Here is a 25,770-nt window from a genome sequence, read left to right as displayed (position 1 = left end):
TTTAGGTGTAAGTGGTTTATAAGGGCACAGGAGTTAAAAAACAAAAGAAGTTTCCCCAGTCTTTGCATTCTTTAAATGTACAAGCCATTCACTATTTATTCTCTTTGTCAGGTGAAGGAAGAATGAAATAATTTTATGAAATGAATGCTTAACGAATTTAAGCATTGAAGTGGCTAAAGAACATACCAGCAGGCAATTCCTACATTTTCACTCAAACATGTTCCATGCAAAGCAAGTTAGTTTCAAGAAAACCCAGTTATGCATGATATCTTGGATCCACTAGTTTCCTTTCGGTTAATAACTGCCTGCAGAGCACTCTTATTCCAAACCCAGCAAAGGATTTAAACCTGTTTTCTCAGCATCCTATGTGCTTGCTCTAAAATCATTTGACCATTAGTTACAATTTTTTTTAAGAAAGCTAAATGTAATGTAAGTTCTGGCTAAGGTTCAGAACGATATTACTTCTCTAAAAAAATAAAGGTTGAAATTACACCTATTCAACAAACCTTTCCCTGGGAGAGCAGCTGTGGTTGCAACACCATCCCGAGTACAAAAACAGGACACAGCAAGTGCAGCTCAGCCATGCTTTTGGAGGTAGTCCTCCCCACAGCTTCACACCTGCTAGCCCTTTGCTGGCCCACTGGTCAAGAAAAGGGCCATTGATGGAGCCAAAAAGCACAGGAAGGTTCAGCCTATAAGCAAAGTATAACACCAACTTATCACTGACATTTATTTGCATACAGCAACTCTATGAATATGTAGGAATAGTTATCCAATTTCCTGTGATTTAGCTACTGAATCCTGCACTTACCAAACTGGAAGCTCGCATCAGCAATTTAATAAAAAACAAAAAAAGTCAAATTACTGTTTGTAGGATGCTAATTCCAGGTTATCACTGGGCAACTGTCAGAATGTCCCTCTGAAATACTATAAATGCAGTACCAATTTGCTTTTGCTCAGCAGCAGGTGGTGATAGCATTTTGTAAACACTGTGCACAATTTATTATGCCAGGTATTCTCTCTGGAAGCTTTGTTGGGTTTAACCTGCACCGAGAAGCAGTTAGGTATCAGAAATTGAAGTTAATTCCAAGCAGATACCGACTGTGCTGCTCAGTTTCAGGTGGCCTTTTGGGGAGTAACAGAAGCTGCAGAACTTCTCCAGGGACCAACTACTTATCCCTTGCTCCAGCTTTAATTTGAGGTTTAGACTTTTCTTGGATGAGCAGTTTTCATACACCTCCCAGTGCCAGGCTACAGCCTTTATGCTCTCTGCAAATCACAGTATCACAGTATCACAGTATGCTAGAGATTGGAAGGGACCTCAAAAGATCATCTAGTCCAATCCCCCTGCCGGAGCAGGAACACCTAGATAAGGTTACACAGGAATGTGTCCAGGCGAGTTTTGAATGTCTCCAGGGAAGGAGACTCCACAACCTCCCTGGGCAGCCTGTTCCAGTGTTCTGTCACCCTCACTGAGAAGAAGTTTCTTCTCAAGTTTAAGTGGAACCTCTTGTGTTCCAGTTTGTACCCATTACCCCTTGTCCTATCATTGTTTGCCACTGAGTAGAGCCTGGCTCCATCCTCGTGACACTCCCCCTTTATATATTTATAGACACTAATAAGGTCACCCCTCAGTCTCTTCTCCAAACTATAGAGACCCAGCTCCCTCAGTCTTTCCTCATAAGGGAGATGCTCCACTCCCCTAATCATCTTTGTTGCCCTTCGCTGGACTCTCTCCAGCAGCTCCCTGTCCTTCTTGAACTGAGGGGCCCAGAACTGTACACAATATTCCAGATGCGGTCTCACCAGGGCAGAGTAGAGGGGAAGGAGGACCTCTCTCGACCTACTAACCACCCCCCTTCTAATACACCCCAGGATGCCATTGGCCTTCTTAGCCACAAGTGCACAGTGTTGGCTCATGGTCATCCTGTCATCCATTAGGACCCCCAGGTCCCTCTCCCCTACACTGCTCTCTAACAGGTCGTTCCCCAACCTATACTGGAACCTGGGGTTGTTCCTGCCCAGATGCAGGACTCTACACTTTCCCTTGTTATATTTCATCCAGTTATTCCCTGCCCAACTCTCCAGCCTGTCCAGGTCTCGCTGGATGGCAGCACAGCCTTCTGGCGTGTCAGCCACTCCTCCCAGCTTAGTGTCATCAGCAAACTTGCTGATAGTACACTCAATTCCCTCATCTAAATCATTGATGAATATATTAAATAATACTGGTCCCAGTACTGACCCTTGAGGCACTCCACTAGTTACAGGCCTCCAACTAGACTCAGCCCCATAGACTACAACTCTCTGGCTTCTCTCCTTCAGCCAGTTCGCAGTCCACCTCACTACCCGATCATCCAGACCACACTTCCTCAATTTAGCTGTGAGGATGCTGTGGGAGACTATGTCAAATGCTTTGCTGAAGTCAAGGTAGACCACATCCACCGCTCTGCCATCATCCATCCACCGTGTTATTTCCTCATAAAAGGCTAAGAGATTGGTCAAACATGATTTCCCCTTGGTGAAGCCATGTTGACTGCCCCTCATAACCCTCTTATCCTTGATAATGCCTTAAGATGGCACCAAGGATAAGGTGTTCCATCACTTTCCCAGGGATGGAGGTGAGGCTGACCGGTCTATAGTTACCCGGGTCCTCCTTCTTGCCCTTTTTGAAGACTGGAGTGACATTTGCTTTCCTCCAGTCCTCAGGCACCTCTCCCGTTTCCCAAGACTTGGTAAAGATGATGGAGAGTGGTCCAGCAATGACTTCCGCCAGTTCCCTCAGCACCCGCGGGTGCATCCCATCTGGACCCATGGATTTATGGATGTCCAGATTGTTCAACTGGTCTCTAACCCATTCCTCATCGACTAAGGCAAACCGCTCCGTTGACCTGACTTCATCTGAGGTCTCAGGGGTACAGGGCTCTTCAGGACTGCCTGCAGCAGAGTAGACAGAGACAAAGAAGGCATTCAGTAACTCTGCCATCTCTGTATCTTCTGTCACCAGGGCACCCATCCCGTTCATCAGTGGGCCTACATTGCCTCTGGTGTTAGTTTTGTCTGCCATGTATTTGAAAAAGCTCTTTTTGCTGTCCTTGACCCTTCTCGCCAGGTTTAATTCTAAGGAGGCCTTAGTCCTCCTAGCTGCCTTCCTACATCCTCTAGCAGCAGCCTTATATTCCTCCCAAGTGGCCAGCCCCTCCTTCCACGACCTGTAAACTCTCCTCTTCCACTTGAGCATACCCAGCAATTCCCTATTTAGTCACGCAGGTCTCCTGGCCTCTTCCTTGACTTCCTAGGTGTCGGGATGCTCTGATCTTGGGCTCAGAAAAAGCAATCCTTGAATGCCAACCAACTATCTTGGGCCCCTTTTCCTTCAAGCAGCCTTGCCCATGGGATTTCCCCCAGCAATTGCTTGAAAAGGCCAAAGTTTGCCCTGCTAAAGTCCAGGGTTGCAATTCTACTTGCTATTTTACTGGTCCTACCACACAAGATCCTGAACTCCACCATCTCGTGGTTGCTGCAACCAAGGCAGCCCTCAACCCTTACTGCTTCGACCAGATCCTCCTTGTTAGTGAGGATGAGATCCAGCAGCGCTCCTCTCCTGGTTGGCTCATCCACCATTTGCATGAGGAAGTTATCACCCATACACTGGAGGAACCTCCTGGAAATCATGATGGTACCCTTCAGAAGCTGGACATAGGGGCAGGTAGTGACAGAACAAGGGGGAATGCCTTTAAACTAGAAGAAAATAGATTTAGATTAGATGTTAGGATTAGATAAATAGGATATTATTACTAGGAAGAAGTTCTCCGCTGTGAAAGTGGTGAGACACTGCCACAGGTTGCCCAGAGAAGCTGTAGGTGCCCCATCCATGGCAGTGTTCAAAGCCAGATTGGATGAGGCCCTATGCAATGTGGTCTAGTGGAAGGTATACTTGCCCATTGGAACCAGATGTTCTTGAAGGTGCCTTCCAACCCAAACTGTCCTGAGACCCTATGATTTAAAAACAAAAAACAAAACACCCCCCCCAAAAAAAAAAAAACCCAAAACCCAAAAGGCATCTGAATTAAGCTTTAAGTGGTTTACTTCATATCTAAACTGAGTTGGGTGAGCACAGACAGTCTTACATACAGTAGAAAACACAGATCTGAAATACCTTCTATCACAATACCAGAAGTCCATGAAAGGCTTCAAAGTGGAGAGTAACGGGAATGTTTACCTTAAAGTAAAAGGCTTTTTAGTCAAGGATCCGATGGGATGATTGCATGACTGATCTGCTGTCTGAAATGATTGGTGCCTCTGAGATGAGGAGATCATCCTCACCCAGCGAAGAGTTCTGCTCAGCATTCACAAAGTTAGGAATGTTAAATTTTGTAAGACAGTGTAGGTCTTCCTCAAACATACCGCTGCTCTTGGGAGCTTCCTGGAAGTGGGTATTACTCTCCAGACCTGGACCTTTCTGATTTTGTTTTGCTTTGTCCAAATGTTCCACTTCATTAATACAGAAATGGAAAAGTGACTGTGATTCTTCAGCTATTTGGCGAGAAAAGACCCTCTCCGACTCCAGAGGCCTTCCAAAATCTGCCACAAAGCTATTCATGCGAAATCTCTTTCCAGAAGGTTCTGCATTGCTAGGGAGCAAAGAGAGAAATACAGTAAGCACAAAAAGTAAAAACATACAAGTTTTTAACAGCAAATTTGCTTTCAGCAACCGTTACGATTAGGAAGGAAGGAAACCCTACAGTTTGTCTACCACTGACTGTAAAAGCCAGCACTATTTATTATTTTCTGCTTAAGTTATTTTAAGTCTTGATTTGTTGTGATGATTTTCCACTTGAATAAGTTAATGTCAGCACTCTTAAATGGCACTTCTAATAATCAATATACTGTTATAATGAGCTCAATAAATGAGCTTAGAAATACTCTCCAGTACTTCCTTTTGATATCAAGTAGTAACAGGTTGTTTAGAATGGCTTATCAAACACTTGTGAGAAAAAACATCTGAGACATAGGCAGCAGTGCTGTCACTAAAGGTATAATTTGAGTGCTTGGTTGTCTGGACATCAAACTATCCCTTCCACTGACTTTAATCAGTGTCATTCAGATTTCCAGATGAGGAGAGCTGGAACTAAAGACTGCTCTAAAGTCTGGCAGTCATAACAACTCAGACACATAGCCCAGGAAGGACATCTTTTATCAGCAACAGCATAGCCAGCAGGGCCAGGGCCAGGGCCAAGGCTGTCATTGTCCCCCTGTACTCAGCACTTATGAGGCTGCAGCTCAAATATCATGATCAGTTCTGCACCCCTCATTACACAAAAGACATTGAGGTGCTGGAGCAGGTCCAGAGAAGGGCAGTGAAGCTGGTGAAGGGTCTGGGGCCCAAGTCTGATGAATAACAGCTGAGGTAGCTGGGTTTAGTCTGGAGAAGAGAAATCTCAGAGGGACATTATTGCTCTCTACAACTACCTGAAAGGAGGCTGTAGTGAGGTGGGGGTCATTCTCCCAAGTAACAAGCAATAGGACAAGATGTGACAGCCTCAAGCTGCACCAGGGGAGGTTTAGACTGAATATTAGGAACAATTTCTTCACAGGGTGGTCAGGCATTGGAACAGGCTGCCCAGGGAAGTGGTGGAATCACCATCCCTGAAATTGTTAAACTGTGTAGATGAGGCTTTCATTGGCATGGTTTAGTGGTGGTCTTGTCAGTCCTGGGGTAATGGTTGGACTTGATGATCTAAAAGATCTTTTCCAACCTAGCTGATTCTATGATCTTAACACTTCTCAGAGTTTTCTAGAAGTGCTAGCTCAAACCAGCTCCGATCTGCATGGCCCTGTGCAGGAGCCATAAAGAGCTAGGGGTGGGGAAAGCTCATGCTGGGTGTTGGTTTTACAGCTAGTAATGCATTCTTTGTCAGGCTGAATTTATATCCTGTCATGACAAAATTGCATCTGAATGGCAGTAGAGGTATTCAGAGTATGAGTAGTGAAAACTCTATAAACACATTCTCAGAATAAAAGCTAAGTAAGAATTGTTACATAAGAATTAATAAAGCATACTCTTTACATGTGAACTCCTTGCAAATGACACTGGAGCCAGACAGTTGGACACTTAAGTGCACACGGCAGTTACATAGATTTTAAGAGGAACACTGTCATTTAATTCCCTCGAGCCTGCAGTAAGAGGTAAGTGCCTACATGCTTTTAAAAGCCTTATGGCACCTTCAGAAATCTACTCTGAAAACCTTTCAGTCTTTCAGTCATAGTTAAACGTGCTAATTTGCTTCCATCACGTAAAACAAGAATTCTGTCCCAACAAAATCAGTTACAGTAGCCTTCCAATCAAAGCAGGCTTTAAGTTTGTCAAAACTGTAATGGCTCATTCTGCATTTCAAAGGGAAGCATGTAGAAGCATAGTATTTAAATTGATGCAAAACAGTCCAGTAACTAAGTACTAGTCTGCTGTATGCACACCAGGAGGCAAACAGACTGGAATAATACTGTGGTAGCTTTCAGAACTGATGACTATCGTCTATGTACTTATAATGCAACAGAAAGAGCCATTCCAAATTTAATTGACATATACGGTTTTGCAAATCTGTCAGTAAGAGTTTCTCTGTAGTGTTATGGCATGGACAGCAGAGGTGGCAAATAAGCACTGAAAGAGGATAACAGCCTAGGAAGAAGTGAGTTTGGAAGAAAGCTTAAAATGCACCCATTAGAGAAGTAAAACCCATTCATAAGTGTGGAAAGTACTTTAGAAACCATGAGTTGTGAAGGAGCAAAGGCTGACTGTATGAGGGGCACACAGGACTGGCAGTGGCAACCTAATCTTAACAGAAGAATGGAAGATGCAAAATTTTATAATGACCATACTGTTAAGGACATACAGTAAAATAGAGAATAATCCTACGCTCACGAGTGGAAAACACATGACGTAATACACAGTGGTATTTTTGGATTCTGAAATCCACAAACACTATCTTTCTGTGTTTTGGGGAGGAATCATAGTCTTGCTCATTACAGCATGCAAGTATACCTCAGCGTTTGTCTTTTCAGAATAAGAACAGCAGCTTCAGAAATCCCAGCTTTACTGTGGAAGGGAGCACAGCCACCTGGACAATCAAATCCCTTTCACAGCATTTGGGCCAATGGGACCTTCTGAGTCCCAGAAGCTGCCCACAAGGGAGCAGAAAAGTGAATGCCGGACACCTCAAGCACCATACATACACAAAACCGCTCAAAACAAGCACTGCCCGTGAACTAACCCAAGCTCCTTTCCTGGGAAAATTCCAGCCTACAATGCTGGGTTCTGGTCTGCTGGATTCGGTACTAGGCTCTGGATTCTGCCCACTGGACTTGAGTGCACTGTCAGGGTACGGACCATTTTGCCCAGGATACCCATCTAACAGGTGCATACTGGTTTGGGACTAACACTTGAGCTCTATAGCCAAAACAGCCCTTCCCTGAACCCTCCCTAAAGTGACCTGAAGTACTTGGCAAACCATGGAGAGGAGTAAGTAGCAAATTCCCCAGAATAGCGCTGTTTGGCATCTCAAAGGGAGCTAACCGATCCTTAACCAAAATCAACTGATTTCTTAAGAAAATATTACCAGTCGTTTCACCTTTACTGCAACTGGTTGTAAAACCTGCCTCAACAGCTGCATGAAGCTTTGAGGTGACATTAGCCAATATTTGTATTTTGTACAGAGAGAGTACACGAACGCATGCGTTCGTTGCGCAGCGTGTTTGTAAGGATGTTTTTAAAGGCAGAAACAGAGTCCTGTCTTCTTCTGAGTGATGAATGACAGTACTTTTCAGGCAGAAATTCAGACAGCTTGTCAACAATTTTTTTGTTGCACAAGCTAATGTTCTACACATACTAATGTCCAGGCAAACAAAACAGAAGTGCAACAGACATCATTTCCACAGCTAATTAAATTTATATCTCTCCCCATCCGTATCCTGACCCTTTTCCTCTGGTATAAGGCTGTACCCAATGCTGAACATCTTGTACAATTTTGATAACTACATGCTATTGTACCCCTTTATACTGAGCCAAGAAAAGCATACTATTAGAGAAATCAGAGTATTCTACTTTGGATCCAGCCATGTGAACCCAGTTACGCTTATGTCTCACGTTAATGGTACTTTAAAAGAGCAGCCAAATTGACTTAACTGAAGTCAGAGACACATGCATCAATCAGGCTGGCGTAGGAATCCCATTAACATCTATTTCTAAAGGAGGGCTGCAAGACAGCCCACTAGTGGAACGATGAGTCATGAAGAATCCAGTCAGGCATAAAGAGAGAAGGTAAAAGCAAACTAAAAACCACAGTCTGCACTGGTTCTACAGGTAGGTATTTATGTTGCAGTTTTTATATACATGTATCAAAAATAAGAGGAAACAACAGTATTCACTGCCCTTACCATTTTCCTGGATGATCTATTTCCAGTACCATACATATTTGGTTATCAAATCTCAAAAAAATAGCGCTCAAATTTGTTCAAGGTGCCAAATCAGCACACATAGTAAGTAGGCAAACACTGAAGCACACAGCTCCCAAAGCTGCAAAGTTCAAAACAAATACAGAAAGGAATAAGTGGGCTTTCAGCAACTGAAGAAAAATTACATTAAGACTTAGATTGCAAGGGACTCGCGGAGGTCTCTAGCTTAATGCCCTGATGAAGGCAAGGCCAACTCCAAATTCAGGTCAGGTTATCTGGATGTCAAAGGGGAGCAAAACAAGATTTTGGTCTCCTTCCTGGCAACCTCTCTAGGCAACCGTTTCCAAGAAAACTGTTGAAGAAAGCAGAACAGTGGGAGATACCAAGCAGGCCTCTGCTACCTGAAAGTACATTTTTACAATGTACAAACTTTTGACAAATGTACATGTTAAAATCTTTGCTGTATATTTGACTTCATCACTTTATTTCCCTTTCAAATTCACGTGGGATACAGACTCTCATGCTTGGCTAAGAAACAAGATCTCCAGCAAAAAGGGGCAGCATACCAACACTTAGAAGGACTTTAAATACATTTGGGACCGCGGTCTGGCAACTTTATGACAGTCTGTAAGGGAGGCAAAAATACTGGAAAGTCAGTTCTGGGAAGCTCAATCCTTCTCCCTCTATTTTCTTCTCATAGAAGCAAAACCTCAGGAGCACAGAAGAGGGTCATGATATACTTACGTCCTCTCTAATATGGCCCTGTCTCCAGAGATCTGCCATTACATGAAGTTTCAGAGCCAGTCTACATATGACTAAATAGCAGAGGGCCTTCAGTAGGCAGAGATAGGCTGCTTCAGAAAGTGATAAGCACTAACAATTGCCTTTCACAATCAGCTTCTCATCACTGCTACCTGCCTGCAAGCAATCTCACTCTCCAGAGGGGCTTTTTACTTCTACTTTATGGTACGCTAGTCTGAGAGGAGATGCGGGTTTAAACTTACTTAGAGGAAGGGATGCTGACAGTCTGCACACTGTGCAAATGCAAATAAATGGTCACGGCAAGGCAGTCTGCACATACTTATCAGCCAGAAAGAACAAAAAGGGAAAAAATGAAGATTAGTTTGTGACTTTCAGGGGACCCTGGTGTTAATCACATGTGGAGCTGATCTGTCCTTCAGGACCTACTGGACTTTCTCAGCAGAAACTGAGACACACTGAGACTAGGGGAGCCACAGGGTTAAGGGGAGAGTTTGTAAACACTACCAATACCTACCTTTTGGACTTGACCACACGAGCATGTGTAAGCCTGCCAGTCTTCACCTTCCTTGATTTAACATCTGCCTTGTATTTTACTTGTATATACTCTGTCAATATTCACATTTCTGTTTCACTCCATCATAACATAAGCCTACCTAAAATGACCCCACTTATCTGCAGAACAGTAATTTAAAACCATCTGTTTGGCAGCCTACCCACCAACTTCCTTTTAGCATGAAAAGGCAGACATGCAGCTATTCCCTTCTCTCGCTGTATTCCTACTGACTAGCTGCTAAATAGAGAACACATTAATAACAGTTCTACAGAATTGGTCTCCAAGAAGGGCTAGGAACAAAGACAGACTGCACCCTTCCATAAGGACAGACTAGAACATGATGGTGCTGAGCCAGTACAATATCAGCACTGTCACTGCTTTTGGGGTCTGCAAAAGAACAGACACACTAGTTAGCAGGCTGGATTTGTTCCAGTTTTCAGACTCACTCTTGATGTGGTGCTCCTGTCTTTGTCAGCAGGGTCAGGACAAAAAACATGAAGATAACAAAAACTGCAAGACCAACCCAAAATCCAATCACAATGGAATCTGGTGAAAAAGAGAAAACAAGATGATCAGTATTTCCCCTCCACTTGCAGGAAGCTTCCTCACATGCAGCATGACAGCAAGTCCAGAAGACTTTCTGAAATAAACAGAGCCACAGATAAAAAACTATTTGCTACCTCAACAAATACCAATAACCAACATATACAAGACATTTTTGAATAATTTTTAATTTGGGACCCAACTTGCATACAGAAAACAGCAACACAGTGTCAGGAGAGCCAAATGGATTTGGATAAAAAAGTCAAACCACCAGTTAATTAAGAGGAAGACACCAAGCAATGGAAAGAGCATGGCTTTTTGCCTGTGTGCCCAAAATGTTCCTGCTGTTCTCATCTGGAGTAAATGGACCCATAGACAAATCGCCAGTTCTACTTACAATGAATCTATGTCCACTTACGACTTCAAAGCTGCTCCTGAAGGAAGCTCAAAGCTTCCACAAACTTAACCTAGAGGCACAACTGAGACAAACATATTTGTCTCAACAAATAGCAATCAGCTGACGAGCATGGCCTAAAGTTACAGAGCATTAACCCAAAATATAATCTGGTCCAGGACCCACATTATACGGGTACTTTTTCACCCTTTGTTTCAGTTATTTTTTGTTTATGCAAATATTCAAAACTTCCACTGTAGAAGTTAAAAAACCCTGACACACAAACATGCAAGAGGGAAGCCTTGGTCAGGACAGGTGTCCAATCTACCCTTAAGCTCTCATTACACAGCTACTACTGAACCTCAAAGAGCCAAGCTGGCTGTAAAGCTATGTGAGCCAGTGCAGCAGGCAGAGCACAGAGCTCTAGCCAGCCTGTTGAATCTCCTGCAGGACTCACTAAAGATACCAGAAAAGAAGGAGTCAGCTATTCTGCCTGGTGCATGACCCCAACAGTTAATCACTCTCCCACTGTGAAATATCTTCCGTGCTAAAAGGCAGTTCTGTAGACTGGAAATCAGTTCCAATCATTTGCTATTTTTTTTTGCCAAGTCCAAGTGCCTGCTTCAACTTGAGATTTGTTCTCTGTGAAAATATCACAAATCACTCCTTAATCTCTTTATTTTACCAGAAAGAGGGATTAAGTTTCAAGCCTCCCACTGCAGCACTTATTCCATCTCTCCTCTGCCACATCTCCTCCTCTCAACACCCTTTGTAAAATAATTAGAGGACGGTTCAAGTATGGGTCTCCATGACGGGGAGGGGCAGGGAGTTTGTAACACTGCTTTCTACTTGAAGCGTACTGTTACGAGTTAGTTTATGTGACTCCATGCATTATGAGCCCTACATTTTTCTCAGAATCATTCTATATGCATAGTCTGAATTCAGTAGCTCGAGATGCATCTTGTGTTTGGCGTTACTAATACACAATATCTCATGAGTATCTACCACCCTACCAGCTTTTGTAGTACCTGAAAATTTCATCTAGAAAGAAATAGTCACATTAAAAAGAAAATTGCTACTTAGAGCTACTAGTACCTACCAATTAGTCAGACATGCTTCAATGATATACAGCTGCATTGATAACCTGAATGTAAACTCTGATGAAAGTAAGATGTTCAAAAAACATGCAAAGATCAAGCTGCAAAAGCAAAAAACAAAATAAACCACAAAAAAAAAAAAAAAACAAAAAAAAAAAAAAAAAAAAAAAAAAAAAAAACAACACAAAAAAAAAAAAAGAAAAAGGAAAGAAAACACAACATTAAAGGGAAAAAGAGGGAAAAAAGAAAATCCCAAAAGAAAGCAAACTTCAAGAAAAGCATAAAATCAAGACTCTGATAAACTTCTACTCCCCACAAAACTCACACCTGCCAGCAGGTTGTGGTGAACAGCAAGAGGCTGTCTTGTGGTTTGTTTGGTGTTCCTCCCCAGCAGGATTGCTAAATTTACTGAGCCTAAAGCTACATCTTCCTTGCCCTGCTGAGGGTCCTGAGGCACTTCCAGCGCTCTGCTGTATCAGTATGTCAGTATGTCTGTATGGTTTGAATTTGTTTAAAATTAAATCAGGTGGCCCAAGTTCTGTTCCGTATTTCATTTAAGTGCAAATTATCCAAACCTACCAACTTCTAAACATTTATTCAGCATAAAACCGTACACAACATTTATATTCAAAACATATGGTATGCAGGACTACATTTATAATACTGCCCCAAGTTGTAACTAGATTGGAGAGGTATCCTATGAATTTCTCTAGCTGTATCAGCCTTCCTTTCCTTTGCAACATACTCATAACATCCTGGCAGCAGTTCTGACTCCCCTGACCATTCCTACTTGGTTTACCTCTCTCTAATGTTACTGAGGTTTCTTCTGTTCCAAAGGCACAAAAAAGGATTTCGTTCTTATCTCTGCCAGTCACAGGTGTCTCCTGGCTATCTTTATCTATTTACTTTCTAAAGCTGTAGTTTACAAAACCTAGTTCCTGCCTTCACTTCTCTTCAGGCAAAGGACACATATTTTGCTGGTAAATCAGCTTTTTTTTCTTTCTTCTTTGCAGTCATATATTTGAGGTGCTCAGGTGCCACAGGGACTTTTCATTGTCCCCCCCCTCCACTTTCTTTAATAAATGGATTTTTGTGTATTAGATTGTTTAGTCAACATCTCTCTTCACAGGTCCCTGCATAAATCTTTCTCTGCTTTCAAAAACCCAGGCCTCTGAATTCCTTTGTATGCATGTTAAATCGTTAGGGACCTGTCCTTGTCTACAATTAATTAAGTCAACATTAAGCCAAAAGTGACCTCCAACTTTTTTGTTTGTAATTCATCTTACATTATGGTCCAAAACAGTAACCTCCCTTCTGTGTGAAACACCTTGTCTTTCATAAATAAATAGCAGTTTAAAATAAAACACACCTCTCTCTTTAAGGGGGTTGCACACCTCTAATTTTAAGAAGGAACAGTGATGAGTTACAGCTGACCAAGTGTCACAGCCAGGCAGCACCAGTTAAACGAGAGTCCACTCCCCTTTAAGCTCTCTAACGTAAGTTACAGTGCTTTACTAGATTAAACTCAGCCCTCTGAGCACGCATGAAGTAACACCAAGGTGAATAGAGCCAAATTCAACCTATCAGTTAAAAAAAAAAAAAGTAATAAATGACTTGGAAAAGAAAAAGAAAAAAAAGAAAAGGGCCTTCCCAGATCACCGATTCAATATCAACCTTTTTCATAAGTACTTCAAGCCCCACCTGAAAAGAGGTTATTTCGTCTGTCCTATTCTCTAGTTAAGGGCTGTCAAGAATGAGTGAAGACAGCAAAGCTGAGCTGCCACACATAATGCAGGGCAATCACTTCAATGGCAGTCCAAGACCTGCTTTGTTGCTGTACCTTCTGCAATCCAGCAGGAACTATCACTTGTATATTTTAGTCCCATCACAATCCTTGATACACATAGCTAAAAAGGAAGAAACTTACAAAGCACGACAGCTAACCTTTGTAATCAGTAATCTTTGTAATCAGGTTTGGCATCTGATTAAGTGGAAGGATGGAATATAAATTAGAAGCATGATAAAAGCTGACCTATATTTTTTGAGTACCTAACATTTATAAAAGCACAACTCAGGCTAAAAATTAAATTCTGCTTTAGTTTTTTTTAAGTGTTAATAACTTCAACAAGTTTTTCTGTGCCTTACAAAACCTCTCCAAAACCTCCTGATTGTGCAAACCAAGGGAGATCTGCCTTTCTCGGCTGCAGTTTGCCACTGCAGGCAATTCCCTTTCCCTGTCTGAATCCTTTGCATGACAAATGAGGCAGAGTATGTATCTCACCCTGGACCAGTGCTTCTGCACTGACTCAGACAAGTTCAATAAGCCTACAGTTTTAATTACCAGTGAGTCTCCTCTCTCCTGAGGATCTATACTGCCTGCCCAGAACGCAGTCTGTGCAGTTAGACAATAATTATGATCTCCTGGCATGGTTGTTAGAAACACTTCTGGCCCCAACAGCCTTGTCCTTCCTCCTCACTGAGCAGAATTCAGTCTGCCCAACAAGGGAAACTTGCCACGCAAACTCGACTGCTGATTCCCCTGGTTGTTTTGAATGCTTTTCCTGCAGTTTCATCAAATCTAAAAAATTCATCAGAACATGCAGACCAGGGGACTTCACGTGGGGTAGCTTGAATTTCCCCATCACTAGGAACAGCAGCCTCAGTCTTAACCAATGATTCAAGGGAACCGAACAAGAGGCAGAATGGGGGCTACCCGTGATTTCATCATCACTCACACCAGATGTCTCCTTCCCAAGTCTTGGGGTCTGAGTAATATACTGACTGGCAGATCTGCCTGACTGCAACAGAGGACTGCTTTTCCAGCAGTGCTTCTCTTTGCATTTTGCTAGATCAAGCAGAGTTGTTAGACAGTCCACTTCATTTTAAGAGGGTTCAGTTTCGAGGTAGTTATTCTCTGTTTCGAGGTAATTATTTTCAGTTTTAAATTTTAAATTTATTACTCTCAGTCACAATTTTCTCTCCTGCCTCCTTCTCAAGGGCTAATGATGACTTTAACACTGCATTTTTCTGATCTCAGTTGTTTGCTTGCCGGTGTTTTTCATCCCAGTGTTGTAGGAGGCCCTTGTATCTGTTCAGGACTATCCATAACACAAGTTTCCATTATTTTGCCTCTATGCATATGGAGCTTGAATGACTCCAGTCACACTCTTTGTTACTGATGGGTGTAAAATCCTCTTGCTTTGCTTTTCATAACACGAATGTAGTTTGCGTGTTTGGCAGCTGTGTGCAATTTATCAGTACTCCCGCAGGGAGTACAACAGAGCCTGGCTGCAGGACCTTCACTCTGCTTCACCCTCTATTCAGTTTCTCTTAGCATATGCCAAGGTTGCAGGGTTGCCTGAGGAACTATCTTCTGGGAGATTCCATGCATGCCAGCCGCATTCCATGCTGGAAGTAGCAGCCGCATTTTACCATTTTACCCTAAGATTTCCTTAGTGTTATAACTTTGGTTGACTCGGGAGAGGTGATCTCCAATTTCCCCCATTTTCCCACGCAGGTACAGTAAATCTGAATTAGTCTCTTGGTTTTTTTCCTCCCTTTCCCCCCTCCCCCAACCATCTCCCCCTAAAAGAAAAAAAAAATAAAAAAATTCTAAAAGCCAAATGCATTGTGTGGGTTTTTGGTAAATGTTGGTGCAGCTGCAGTAGCTTGTCCCAGTTCGATTTCCTTTCAGTTTCTACCCAGATTTTTCCATCTCTCTGGTCCCATCCTCTACTTGTTATTCCACTTTAAATTAGAGCTCCAGTATTACCAGAATGCTGAATTTAGAATACTCCTCCTATGAAGAAAGTCCCAATGATAAAAATTTCCTCAGAAATTTCCTTTTTTTTCATTTTAAAAGCCTTAAAAACCAAAAGCAGTAAGGTTGCCCACCACTTTTTAGCACTAACAGGAACAAGAGCAAAGCAACACAGATCATACCAAGTAGTCACCAGAAGCAGCAATGGCTGCATTTGCTGTTAGAAACTCTTCTAAACAGTCTGATAATTTCAGTATTGACAAATTTCTATCACAGCAAAGAAATCCATACTTCCCTCATGCACAAGAAAAGCATCCTACAAAAAAGGCACAGAATAACAAAGACTCTAATGGAGTAATACCTCCAATGGCTGAGAATTCAAAAAAAAATATGAGATATTTTCATAGAATCAATTACAAATTAAGAGTAGGAACATTAAAAGGGGGAAGCTCAGCTGCAGTAAGGCATGTCTCTACTGAACTTACATTTATGAGCCTTCAGGCCTTCAAACGACACTGGTCCATACTCATAGTACTCATAGTCCCAGGTGTAATCAGAGTTAGACAAGGCCTGCTGGGAGGTTCTGTTAGAAATCAACCTCAGGGCAGACATCTTGCACCTCAATAAGTATATACCTGTGGGTAAAAATGCGTTAATGCAGACTACATACTTTAGCACATCTTTTGATTTTACAGAGAATCTTTTCTTATGGGGATCTCTTACTCATCACTGTTAGCAAGAGCAGCCATTCATGCTTACAATGGCGTGCTCTCACCTCTAAAATCCAGTATCACTGCCTCGTCAGACAAGGCTATCACATCCCCTTCCATTACCCCCGTCTCGGTTGGCCACTCAACCACCAGTCAACACAGAGCTGCTCTTCAGTGGAAAGAGGAAAACCTATGTTCACCTCCAAAGAGATGCCCGTAAATGTACAGAGGATCAAAACCAGGCTCCTCAGATTGAATATAGCTTTTATAGCTCAAACGTAGTAAATGGCAAAGACCACCAGCCTCAGCAGCTTAGGACAAATGCTGCCATGAAAACCTGGGTGACAAACTGGCCAGACTACCAGGCTCAAAGGGTTGTATTATCCATGCGAAATCCAGCTGGCAACTGGTTATCAGTGGTACCCCTCAGAGACTGAGGGACTGATACCACGATGAAATGAAGTGCACTTGTAGCAAGCTCACAGATTATGTTCGGGCCAGTCAAGAGGCTACTCAGAGGAGCCAGAAGCTGGAGAAGGGGAATAACCCATGCTCTAGTATAGGCTGGGTGCTGACTGCTGTGGAGCAGCGCTGCATGGAAGGACTTGCAATGGACAGCAGGCTGAATATGAGTCAGCAGTATGCCTTGTGACAAAGCAGGCCAGCTGTGTACAAGGCTGAATTAACAAAGGCTGCAGCCAGCAGGTCAAAGTAAGTGTTTATTCTTCTCTACTCACCACTGGTAAGATTGAATCTTGGGTACTGTACCCAGTTTCAGTACTCCCAGTAGCAGAAAAGCATGGACACACTAGGGCAAGTCCTGTGGAAGGCCACCAAGATGGTCAGAGAGCTGCAGCACAGGATACACAGTAGCCTAAGGGAACTAGGTTTGTTCAGCCTGGAGAAGAGAAGATGGCTCTGAGAAGACTTTAGTGCTGCCTACAGTTACAGTCAGAGGCTGCAGAGATGATGGAGCCAGACTCTTCTCAGAGGTGCCGAGTAAGAGGACATGAGGCAATGGATACAAATTGGGAAACAGGAAATTTAAATTAGCACAAGGAAAGATTTACCTGATCTAGTTGAGCATGCTTTGAGCAGCAGGTTGGACCAGATGACCCCCAGAGGTCCCTTCCAACCTAAATTTCTCTGTGCAAATTATCAGCTTCAATACGCCACTACCGAAGAAAAACAAAACAGCAGTGATTTTCCCCACAGATTAACAGAAACTGCAATGCAACATTGAGCATCATTAAACTGCCTTGATAGATACTTGTCATTAACACAACCCTGCACCAGGGATCTGCATTTTGCAAAGTAATTTTTTCAGAATATTAGACAGTTTTATGCACACCAAAAGAAAGCAGATCTCTGCACAGAGCATCTGTGGCTGCAGCTGGAGCCAGGACACCCAACTTGAAACATATTACAAAATACTTCTTATAAAGGCAAATTGAGCTTTGGGTAATTTTGCATTTAATTAAAACCCAGCAGGGTGAAGACTTCATGCAGTTCGTAGAAATACTGCAATCAGTTGTCCTGTGAACAATGAAACTTCACAGAGCCAGTCGAACCCAGCTAAAATTTCTTTACAAGAAGGGCCCTAAATCACAGTGTCTCTGAAAATGACCGAAACGTCAGTCCTTCCTAAGGATAATTAGATTAACTAAGGCTGCGCAACTAAAGTGCAAAGAGGGACACACATAAATAACAAGAATGAGGCACAAATGAGGAACACAAATTCACCCAGGGAATACGAACAGCATTTCAGATTTGTAAAAAAGTTCTTTCTACAACTCAGAAAGCTCCCAGCAAGAATAAATAGCCTGAAGCACAGAGGAGGAAGAAAAAATGTGGCTGTAATGGACAACCCAGTTCATGGCTGTTTCCCATCCTCTACTACCAACACTTAAGAACACAATAGAAAGAGGTACATCTAACTTTAAGTGCCTGTGTTAACAGTAAAGCTCTTCTTTTGCTTTCCCAGTGACTAGAAAAGTTTCTTATTTCCTGGAATCAAAGACAATATCTAATTAGGCTTCAGTTTTTCTTAGTTGTAATCAACTAAAATAACTACTGCCTCCAGGAGAAGCAAATGGCACAGTTTAAAACCTAAGATTACTGTCCTAGCTGACTCCCATTTCAGCTCTGTCAACTGTCTCTTACAAGATTTTGTGTTTCATTTTGTGACTGGGCTCTGAGACTACGCTGCGCTGCACAGGGTTCCCACCATCTTCTTCCCCTGCTCCTCAATGTTTTGTTGATGACCTGTCTCTTGACAGACTGTCATATTCCTGTTTAAGGGCTGGTTTTCTCTTTTGTAGCCTTCCAGAGGAGTCTTTCCTTCAAATATTTCTTATATGACATAACTGAAGTTCGCTGTCACCTCCTCACTTTTATTATTATAAAAAGAGCTGAACAGGAATCTGCAGGCAGAAAACTTCAGAACAGGGTGTATAAACAGCCTGAAAAATGTTTCTTCCTCCACCTCAAGTGCAGGCAGATGGAATTAATTGGGCCATATGAAAAGCTCTCTCCCAGTCCAGTCAGATGTGTCCGTTTATGATTTATGAGGAGAATACCCACTTCTAGGACACAAAGAATTTGTCCTCACTTCGTCTTAGGACTAGAAGTTCCAGTGTTTCACCATGGACAGTACAAGCATTTCTAGACTTTCTTTTACTGTAGACAGCCGCTTTCAGAGGGAGAGGTGCTAACTACAACCTGGGTTACCAGATCCCAGGCTAACCTGTGCCTCCGGCTTTGTGGGACATATAAAGCCTCTAAATCATCCAGTACAGCTAAGCATAAGCATTGTCCCAAAGTAGGTTACAGCTGACTTGTAAGCTCTGTCTGTCCAAATGCCTCCAAAACCTCAGTCTGAAATATGTTAAAACAAACTTTTTATTCTACTTTATAAGCTTAGCATGGTGGAACAAGGACCAGCACAGCAAAAGCAGTGAACATTAAGACCTTGCACCCCCTGAGGAAGTGCAAAGCAGGGTGAGCTGACACGATAGCAGCCCGTCTGGTGCATTTGCCAGACTGCATCAGGTTATGGAAGGACTGCAGGTGCCAGATAAGCACTTCAGGGAAGCAAGTCCCCCACAAGATGCACTCAAGCACTCTTTCTGCCAGGAATGGACAGCAGTGATTCATCCCACAGCTCTGAGGCATAACCGGGAGCTCCTGCAATTGACCTTGCTGAGAAGATCCCAAAAGGCAGGAAAAAAGAGTAGCATTCTAAACTGTGAGAAGTTCTAGCCTGATAAGGCTTAGCACTACACCTTGATGCATAAGCTCCATCAGCCAGGCCGTACAATTAACTCAGAAGTTATTAGCTATGAGAAGTTAAAAACTTGGCTATTCCCACATACCCTATGTCCCCATAAAACCAACATTCTTCATAGAGGGGAAGGGAAGCAGCCACCACCACGTTCCGTTTTCCTCCACCCCAGGAACTAAGAGTTGAAGCCAGAGGAAAAGAAGTTAATGAAAAAAGCAAGCACAAACTTATTTACTCTGCACTGCATCAGCTGAAAGGTAATACAGAACCCATCTTTCTACAACCCTACCACATGGCTATTGCTTTGCACAATCTGTGCTGCTCCCAAGCACCAGTGAGAGAAGTCTGCAGGAAATACTTAACCAAATGATCCTTGCTGCTTGCTAATTCTCAAGATCTTAGATGCGCAGGATTTGAGATCAAACTTGTAGTCTTTTCAGGGGAATATCCAATCTTCCCACCTGCAACAAAAGCAAGGAAAGCAAGTTATATAAAAGAAGTGAAATTTAGCAAGGAAAATAGAAATGTACCTGAAAATTGATTGTACAACTGAAAAAAAAAAACCAACTCAATCACACATAGGAACTTTGAGTACATGACACTTGGGGCTTTTCTAGGAGAGAAAAGAAAGTACCACTGTTAACAGTGGTTATGATTGTGATTGATGCTCACATCATCTGCATGAGCTGTTGCACTTAAATAGCAAGAATGATATTCGATTCATCACAAAAGGACTTTATAACAATGGTAAGGAAAAATGCTGGTTTAGTCATCGCTTATCCTGGGAACTAAGGATGAGAAAGGGCAAAATTACAGACATCCATGCCTCATACTACTGTATTACACATTCATTATTACAAAAATGTCTTCTTTTCCATGTACTAACACTTAGTATCTTGCACTGTGCATGCTGCAGTGTAAAAGGAGGTTCCACACTATTCTATGTAATTTGCATGCTAATAGCACAGCTACTGTTTGTAGTTGAAAGCGATGACGTTATGACTTTAAAGCAAAATTTAACAAATAAAAAACCAAAACAGTTTGCTGAGTATTTCCCTAAAGATGATGATGATATATGCAAACACTAATGCCCACTTTGCAGTTCAACTCTGTATGGGCCACCTGGAAGTTAGGGAGAAACTGCTATGAAATCATGCCATACTGTGAGTTCACAGACAACTACCTGGATCTGAAAACACATAGAGCAAATACTGCATTAGCTCACTTGTAAACCGTGCCTGAGAAGACAGCTGAATTATACCTAATGTAGCATCGCAGAAGCTATGTATCCTCTTGCTCTTAAGAGGTTTCAGTCCTGCAGTGACAGTGAATGGACATGGAACAGTTAGTATAGATCTACTGGGACTTGCTCCCAAAGCACACTGAAGCAAACAGTTTAGCTTAACTCCAATACCAGAATCCTTATGAATTACAGCCAGAATATATAGTCTTAAGAGACAGTATTATCTACAAATAATAAATGGAATTACAGCTAACATATCTTTATTTCCTGAAGCTAGGGTAGAATTACACGATCCATCATCCAGCTTTAGTGTATGAAGTTAAGCTCGGAAAACATTTCATTTTGACATTCAGGATGGCAAAAATTTATCTATTACAAGAATTCACTTTTCCACCCAAATAATACATCTCTGCACAAAGAAAAAAAAAAACAAACAAAATAAAAACCCTCACATCTTGATAGTTGTTATAGGCACAGTAGAAAACAAGACTAAACCTTTCTTTTAAACAGAGAAAAATCTGTTCTTCTACAGAGAAAATAACATGGTTAAGTTTCTGAGCATTTTTTAAACAGGGAAGATTATCCTTGCAACATCTTGCCCTGGACATGTCCCAGCTGAACCCCCAGTGAGCCTAGTTCCAGACACAGCTCATGGACACAGCTGCTGCTGCAGCAAGGCTCTGGTCAGAAGGGAACTCTGGGTATTGTGGAGCCCATTTTCTTCTCCCCACTAAAAGTCAACCTCCTTTAGATGTGCACATGCCCCATCTTCAAGACTCAAGCTCCCTCAAGACCAACCAGACTAGAAGTCCTATCAGTAAGCACTGAAGTTCTGAGACCTCTTCCGTCCTATAATGCTTACATCAGTGGTATACATAACTGTAGTCAACACTTTCCAAAGAAAAGCTTGCCTTTCCCTCAGCTGTTTACAATGCTGACAATTCTAACCTTTCACACTACAACTTTTTAACCTTGCAATAAAATCATAGATAGAGATCCCAGGCTGTTTTGTTATAGAAAACCCTGAAATGAAAAACCTATGGTATATGCACTACTGAGGAAAGAGCAAACCATAAAGCAAGTATGGAAGTTGCCTGCCCTGTGGCACATTTTTCCTGAATTTTCATGTCTTGACAAAGTAGGTGCTAGGGTTCCTGTTTGGTTGGTTGGTTTGGGGAGTTTTTTGGTTTTGTTGGGTTTTGGGGTGGTTTTTTTTTTACTAATTGTCTCTTGTCTTTTGGATTCCTTGCTAACCCTGAAGTCTGTCAACCTGATGCCTTATTCTGAGTAGAGAGAAAGGGAGAAAGGAAAGCCCCTGAGCTTAAACACAGGGTTAGCACAGCCCAGAAAACAGACAATTGCATTCAGGCCTTCTTCAATAGCTCTGTTTTGGTTTTGACTCCGTGAAAAAAACACCAAAGCGCTGAGGCAGCCAAGCAGAGTACATTTCCCCTCTCCCATTACAAAATAAGACTGTAATCTTCACATAACATCAATCTTGTCTGAAGTACAAGCTGCAGCACACCTCTCACAGCACCTCTTCACTTCTCAGTGGTTCTTCCCACAGAAACAGCTTTGTTCCTAATCTGCACTAAAGCCAGTGGAAGATAGGCTGGCAGAGATGAAGTTTAAAGCAAAGGTATGACAGACCATTTGTTCAGAGCTGCTCCCATACTTGGGTATCTCACAGCCATGGCTTCACCCTGCTATAATCTCTCAGACACAAAGTAATGCTCAAGCATTCCAATTTGAAAATTCAGTTATGGATTACATTTCCTCAAGAACTAACAAAATAAGATGCAAAAAGATACCGTTTTTCTTGAAAATTTCCACACCCGAATGACAAATGTTTGCTGAACATCTGTAGTCAGCCTACAATGCCAAGCAGAAATTTTGCCTTAATCAGTTCAGTGGGAATTTCAAACAGTCACTGAAATGGAGCTGTTTATTATAAATCAAAATGGTTTGGGATTTTTCCAAACCACAACTGTTTTCTTCCTGTCTTTGTGTCTAATTCTTCCCTCCAGTGCTGCTGAAGAAGTACACAATTTCTTGTAGAGTCTCAAATACATATTTCTTGTCAGGTAAATCAGACAGCAGTACACAACTCACAAGCACACATCTGAATTCCCCAATTCTTAATCCCTGACACATCTCTGCCCTACACAAGGCTATAAACCAGTAACCAGAGACCAAGGAAACATCATTAGAACAGTACAGCCAAGGCCCATTGCAGTAATAGGCCTTATGTATACAGAATAAAGCCTTCATTTATTTGTCCTAAGATTTGTACTACAATTGTGCCAGTAATAGCTTGTATTCAAAGACTGGAAATTTGATTTAATCTGTTGAACAAGCTACAAGAGAATCATCTGTGCTTCACCTTAAAACGTCTTCCACCACAAAGTCTACATGGGTGACCAGCAAAAAAATAGGCAGTAAATTATTTTGTCCAGCTCCTAATATTTTGTCTTATTTTTTTTTCCTTCAACAACAACAACAAAGTATTGCAAGAGCTTGATTTGTTTTATACATTTTTCCTTGCTACTGATACACCCAGAATATCTCCTTATTTTCAGCAAGAATGGAGCCAGACTGTCCTCAGTCAATGTAGAGTTACCATTTCCCTGGCATCTTTCCAGGTATTTACTCCTGTGGTAAAAAAACTCTCTCGACTCTGATCAGGAGCCTGAATAGGAAACCACAAATAGACAAGAAAAAACAAGCAGTATTTGAAACTATTACCTGATTATCTCCATACTGAAACCAAAACATCTGCTTATTCCACAGCAGTTATGTAAATCTGCATCCCTGTATATATAGCCTCTGGGAAGCTCAAATGAGAGCAACAGGAGCAGAGGGAGCACCTCCAAAACAGAGCAGTAGGCTGGGAAACACACCTGGAAATAGAAGTGCCTCAGTGTTCATGCAAACAAACCCCAACCAGCCTTGCAAAAGCAGTTTAAGACAGCATTGCCACTGTTGTACCATCCCTCTTCCAGCTATGTCTGTTGCAGAAATGACAAACTAGTGTGCCTATGCTTCCAGTCACTGTCCAGCATCAGGTGCTAGACAGGGCTGATAACACTAGGGTGAGCAAGGCAAATGTCCGGGAACAGAGACTTTTTGGAGGGAAGTTTTGCTGGCTTGCCATCAAGGTGATCATCTCCAACAAAAACAGGGGCAGGCAGCTCAGGAGAGGGACCTGAACTGCCTTACCATACCAGTCACCATCAACAGAGCCTGCTCACCAGAGACTGCTAAGACAACGACTGTTAAGGGAGAAAGAAGGGGGCATTGGGAGGGGAAGAGTATGAAAATCAGGAGAAGTCTAGGGAAGAGCACATGGGGGAAAGGAAAGGGGGCTGAACTGAAAATAAGAGAAGTAATTTAAGACTGCAAGGAGGAGCTTTCATCCCTTCAGTTCCAAAGCACAAAGGGAAACATCATCTGGGAAACAAACAAACCTCCAACAAACCAACCAAACCCCAATAAACGAACAAAACCCATCACAACATACACACCACAAACTTATCCTGGATTTTGTTTTCAAACATTTTAGGTCACATTTATAAGCTCACTTAAATGCTCAGCAGTCAGAGCAGAACACAACACAATCTGGGAGGGACGGGGGAGGGGGGACACGGACGACAGACGACTGAACATAAGCGCCAAGCAAGCTACGTGCTTTCTATTCCTTCTGCTTTAGAATACACTTACATAGCGTGAGAAGATACCACTCCGTTACAAATTAGAAACGTGACACGGGCAGACGGCATTTTCCACATCACCCAAACGGACAGTGCCATCACAAGCTCTTTTCTTTTTAATTATTATAAATTAAATAAAGATTAGAAGGGTACTTCAAACCTTAAGGCTTGCGAAAGTCTACAGGTGTCGGTCTCAAAACCGCCTGTTAGCCAGGCTGAACTGCAGGCACTCGGGGCAGCGGCACCCCACACCGCGCTCGGGGCTCTCCACTCCGCCCAGCTGGGACCGCACATCCACCCGCGGGCCCTACCGCGGGGCAGCGCGGAGCGGGAAAGGCAGCGCAGAGCAGTGCAATTCCTCCCTCCTTCCCTGCCGCCCTCCCCTCGCTCACCCTCCCCTCCGCAGCTTACCCGCACCAGGCACGTCCAGGTGCCATCCTCCGAAGCACCGCTTCGTCCCTGGCGAAAGGCGCGGCCACCCACGACCGCTCTCGCCCGCCGGGTCGAGTCAGCGCTGAGGGGGAGCCAGGCGGACGGAGCTGGCGGCGATGACGCCCGTCCTCTCCCTCCTACCTGACCGGGCGGCGGCAATGACTGAGCTGAACCGGACCCCGCCACAGTCAGTGAATCAGCAGCAGCCCCGAAGCCCCAGCCCCAGCCCGCCCGGGCTGGCTCGGCACGGCTCGGCTCTGTGCGGTGCGGGCAATGGGATGCTCCCGGGCCAATGGGCAGCGCGGGCGCGAGCGGCCCCACGGGTGGCCGCAGGTGCGGGCAGCGTTCGGAGGTGTGAACGACTCCGGGGGGGTCCAGGGGAGGGGATGGAAACTGGGAAGTGCGGGGCTTCTGAAGGACTGAGCGCCAGTTGGAGTCACCGCCGTGTGTCACTTGCCTCGACAGAGCGCACGGGTCTCGAGGGGATCACTTACTGTGGAGAGCGAGGAAAGCCGAGCAGTGAATCATGCCCCGCTGGAAGCGGACAGGCAGCGCCGTTGCATATAGGCAAGGTCCCCCATGGGAAGCCACCGGGAGTGGGGGGCAGTGAGGGTGGTGAGAGGTGCTGTCTCAGCTGCCCGGAGGTGGAGGGCAGTGTCTTAAACCCACGGGGATTGTACGGCCTCTCGCCCCATTTCCATCCCTACGAACTGCAACTTCTTAAAGAGACCTTTACACATAGGTGAAATGCGTACCTCACTCTCCTGCTTGTGGTTATCAAAGCATGGGAAATCACAGAATTGTTGAGGGTTGGCAGGACACCTGGAGGTTATTT

General features: G+C 43.3%; 1 protein-coding gene across 11 annotated transcripts; it reads right to left on the bottom strand.

Moving 5' to 3' along the window:
- Positions 1 to 25,770, bottom strand: MRAP2 (melanocortin 2 receptor accessory protein 2). 11 transcript variants are annotated; one of them, XM_062608319.1, is made up of 7 exons: positions 24,915 to 25,154; positions 19,840 to 20,011; positions 17,338 to 17,442; positions 16,043 to 16,192; positions 10,210 to 10,309; positions 4,220 to 4,631; positions 1 to 692 (listed from the first exon to the last, which is right to left on the bottom strand). In XM_062608319.1, exons 4-6 carry the CDS (start codon positions 16,167 to 16,169, stop codon positions 4,238 to 4,240), a joined length of 621 nt encoding a protein of 206 aa, XP_062464303.1. In that variant the 5' UTR covers positions 16,170 to 16,192; positions 17,338 to 17,442; positions 19,840 to 20,011; positions 24,915 to 25,154; the 3' UTR covers positions 1 to 692; positions 4,220 to 4,237. The 11 variants fall into 11 exon arrangements, with proteins under 11 accessions (XP_062464303.1, XP_062464306.1, XP_062464305.1 ...); XM_062608322.1 differs by lacking the exons at positions 1 to 692; positions 24,915 to 25,154 and adding an exon at positions 25,691 to 25,770 and having other exon boundaries at positions 4,061 to 4,631; positions 19,914 to 20,011; XM_062608321.1 differs by lacking the exon at positions 1 to 692 and having other exon boundaries at positions 4,061 to 4,631; positions 19,914 to 20,011; positions 25,077 to 25,159.

This window comes from Pezoporus occidentalis, unplaced genomic scaffold (genome assembly GCF_034315485.1).
Source record: "Pezoporus occidentalis ecotype Australia unplaced genomic scaffold, CSIRO_AGI_Poc_V1 ctg13, whole genome shotgun sequence".
In the NCBI taxonomy this organism is placed as follows: domain Eukaryota; kingdom Metazoa; phylum Chordata; class Aves; order Psittaciformes; family Psittacidae; genus Pezoporus; species Pezoporus occidentalis.
Note: the sequence above shows the minus strand (reverse complement) of the source record. Positions and strands in the feature narration are given on the sequence as shown.

Coding starts and splice junctions, on each gene's coding strand:
- MRAP2 (XM_062608322.1), bottom strand. CDS start 16,169: ATGTCTGCCCTGAGGTTGATTTCTAACAGAACCTCCCAGCAGGCCTTG. Junction 10,310..16,042: donor AGGCCTGAAGGCTCATAAAT/GTAAGTTCAGTA, acceptor CTTTTTCACCAG/ATTCCATTGTGATTGGATTT. Junction 4,632..10,209: donor ACAGGAGCACCACATCAAGA/GTGAGTCTGAAA, acceptor TTTGCTCCCTAG/CAATGCAGAACCTTCTGGAA.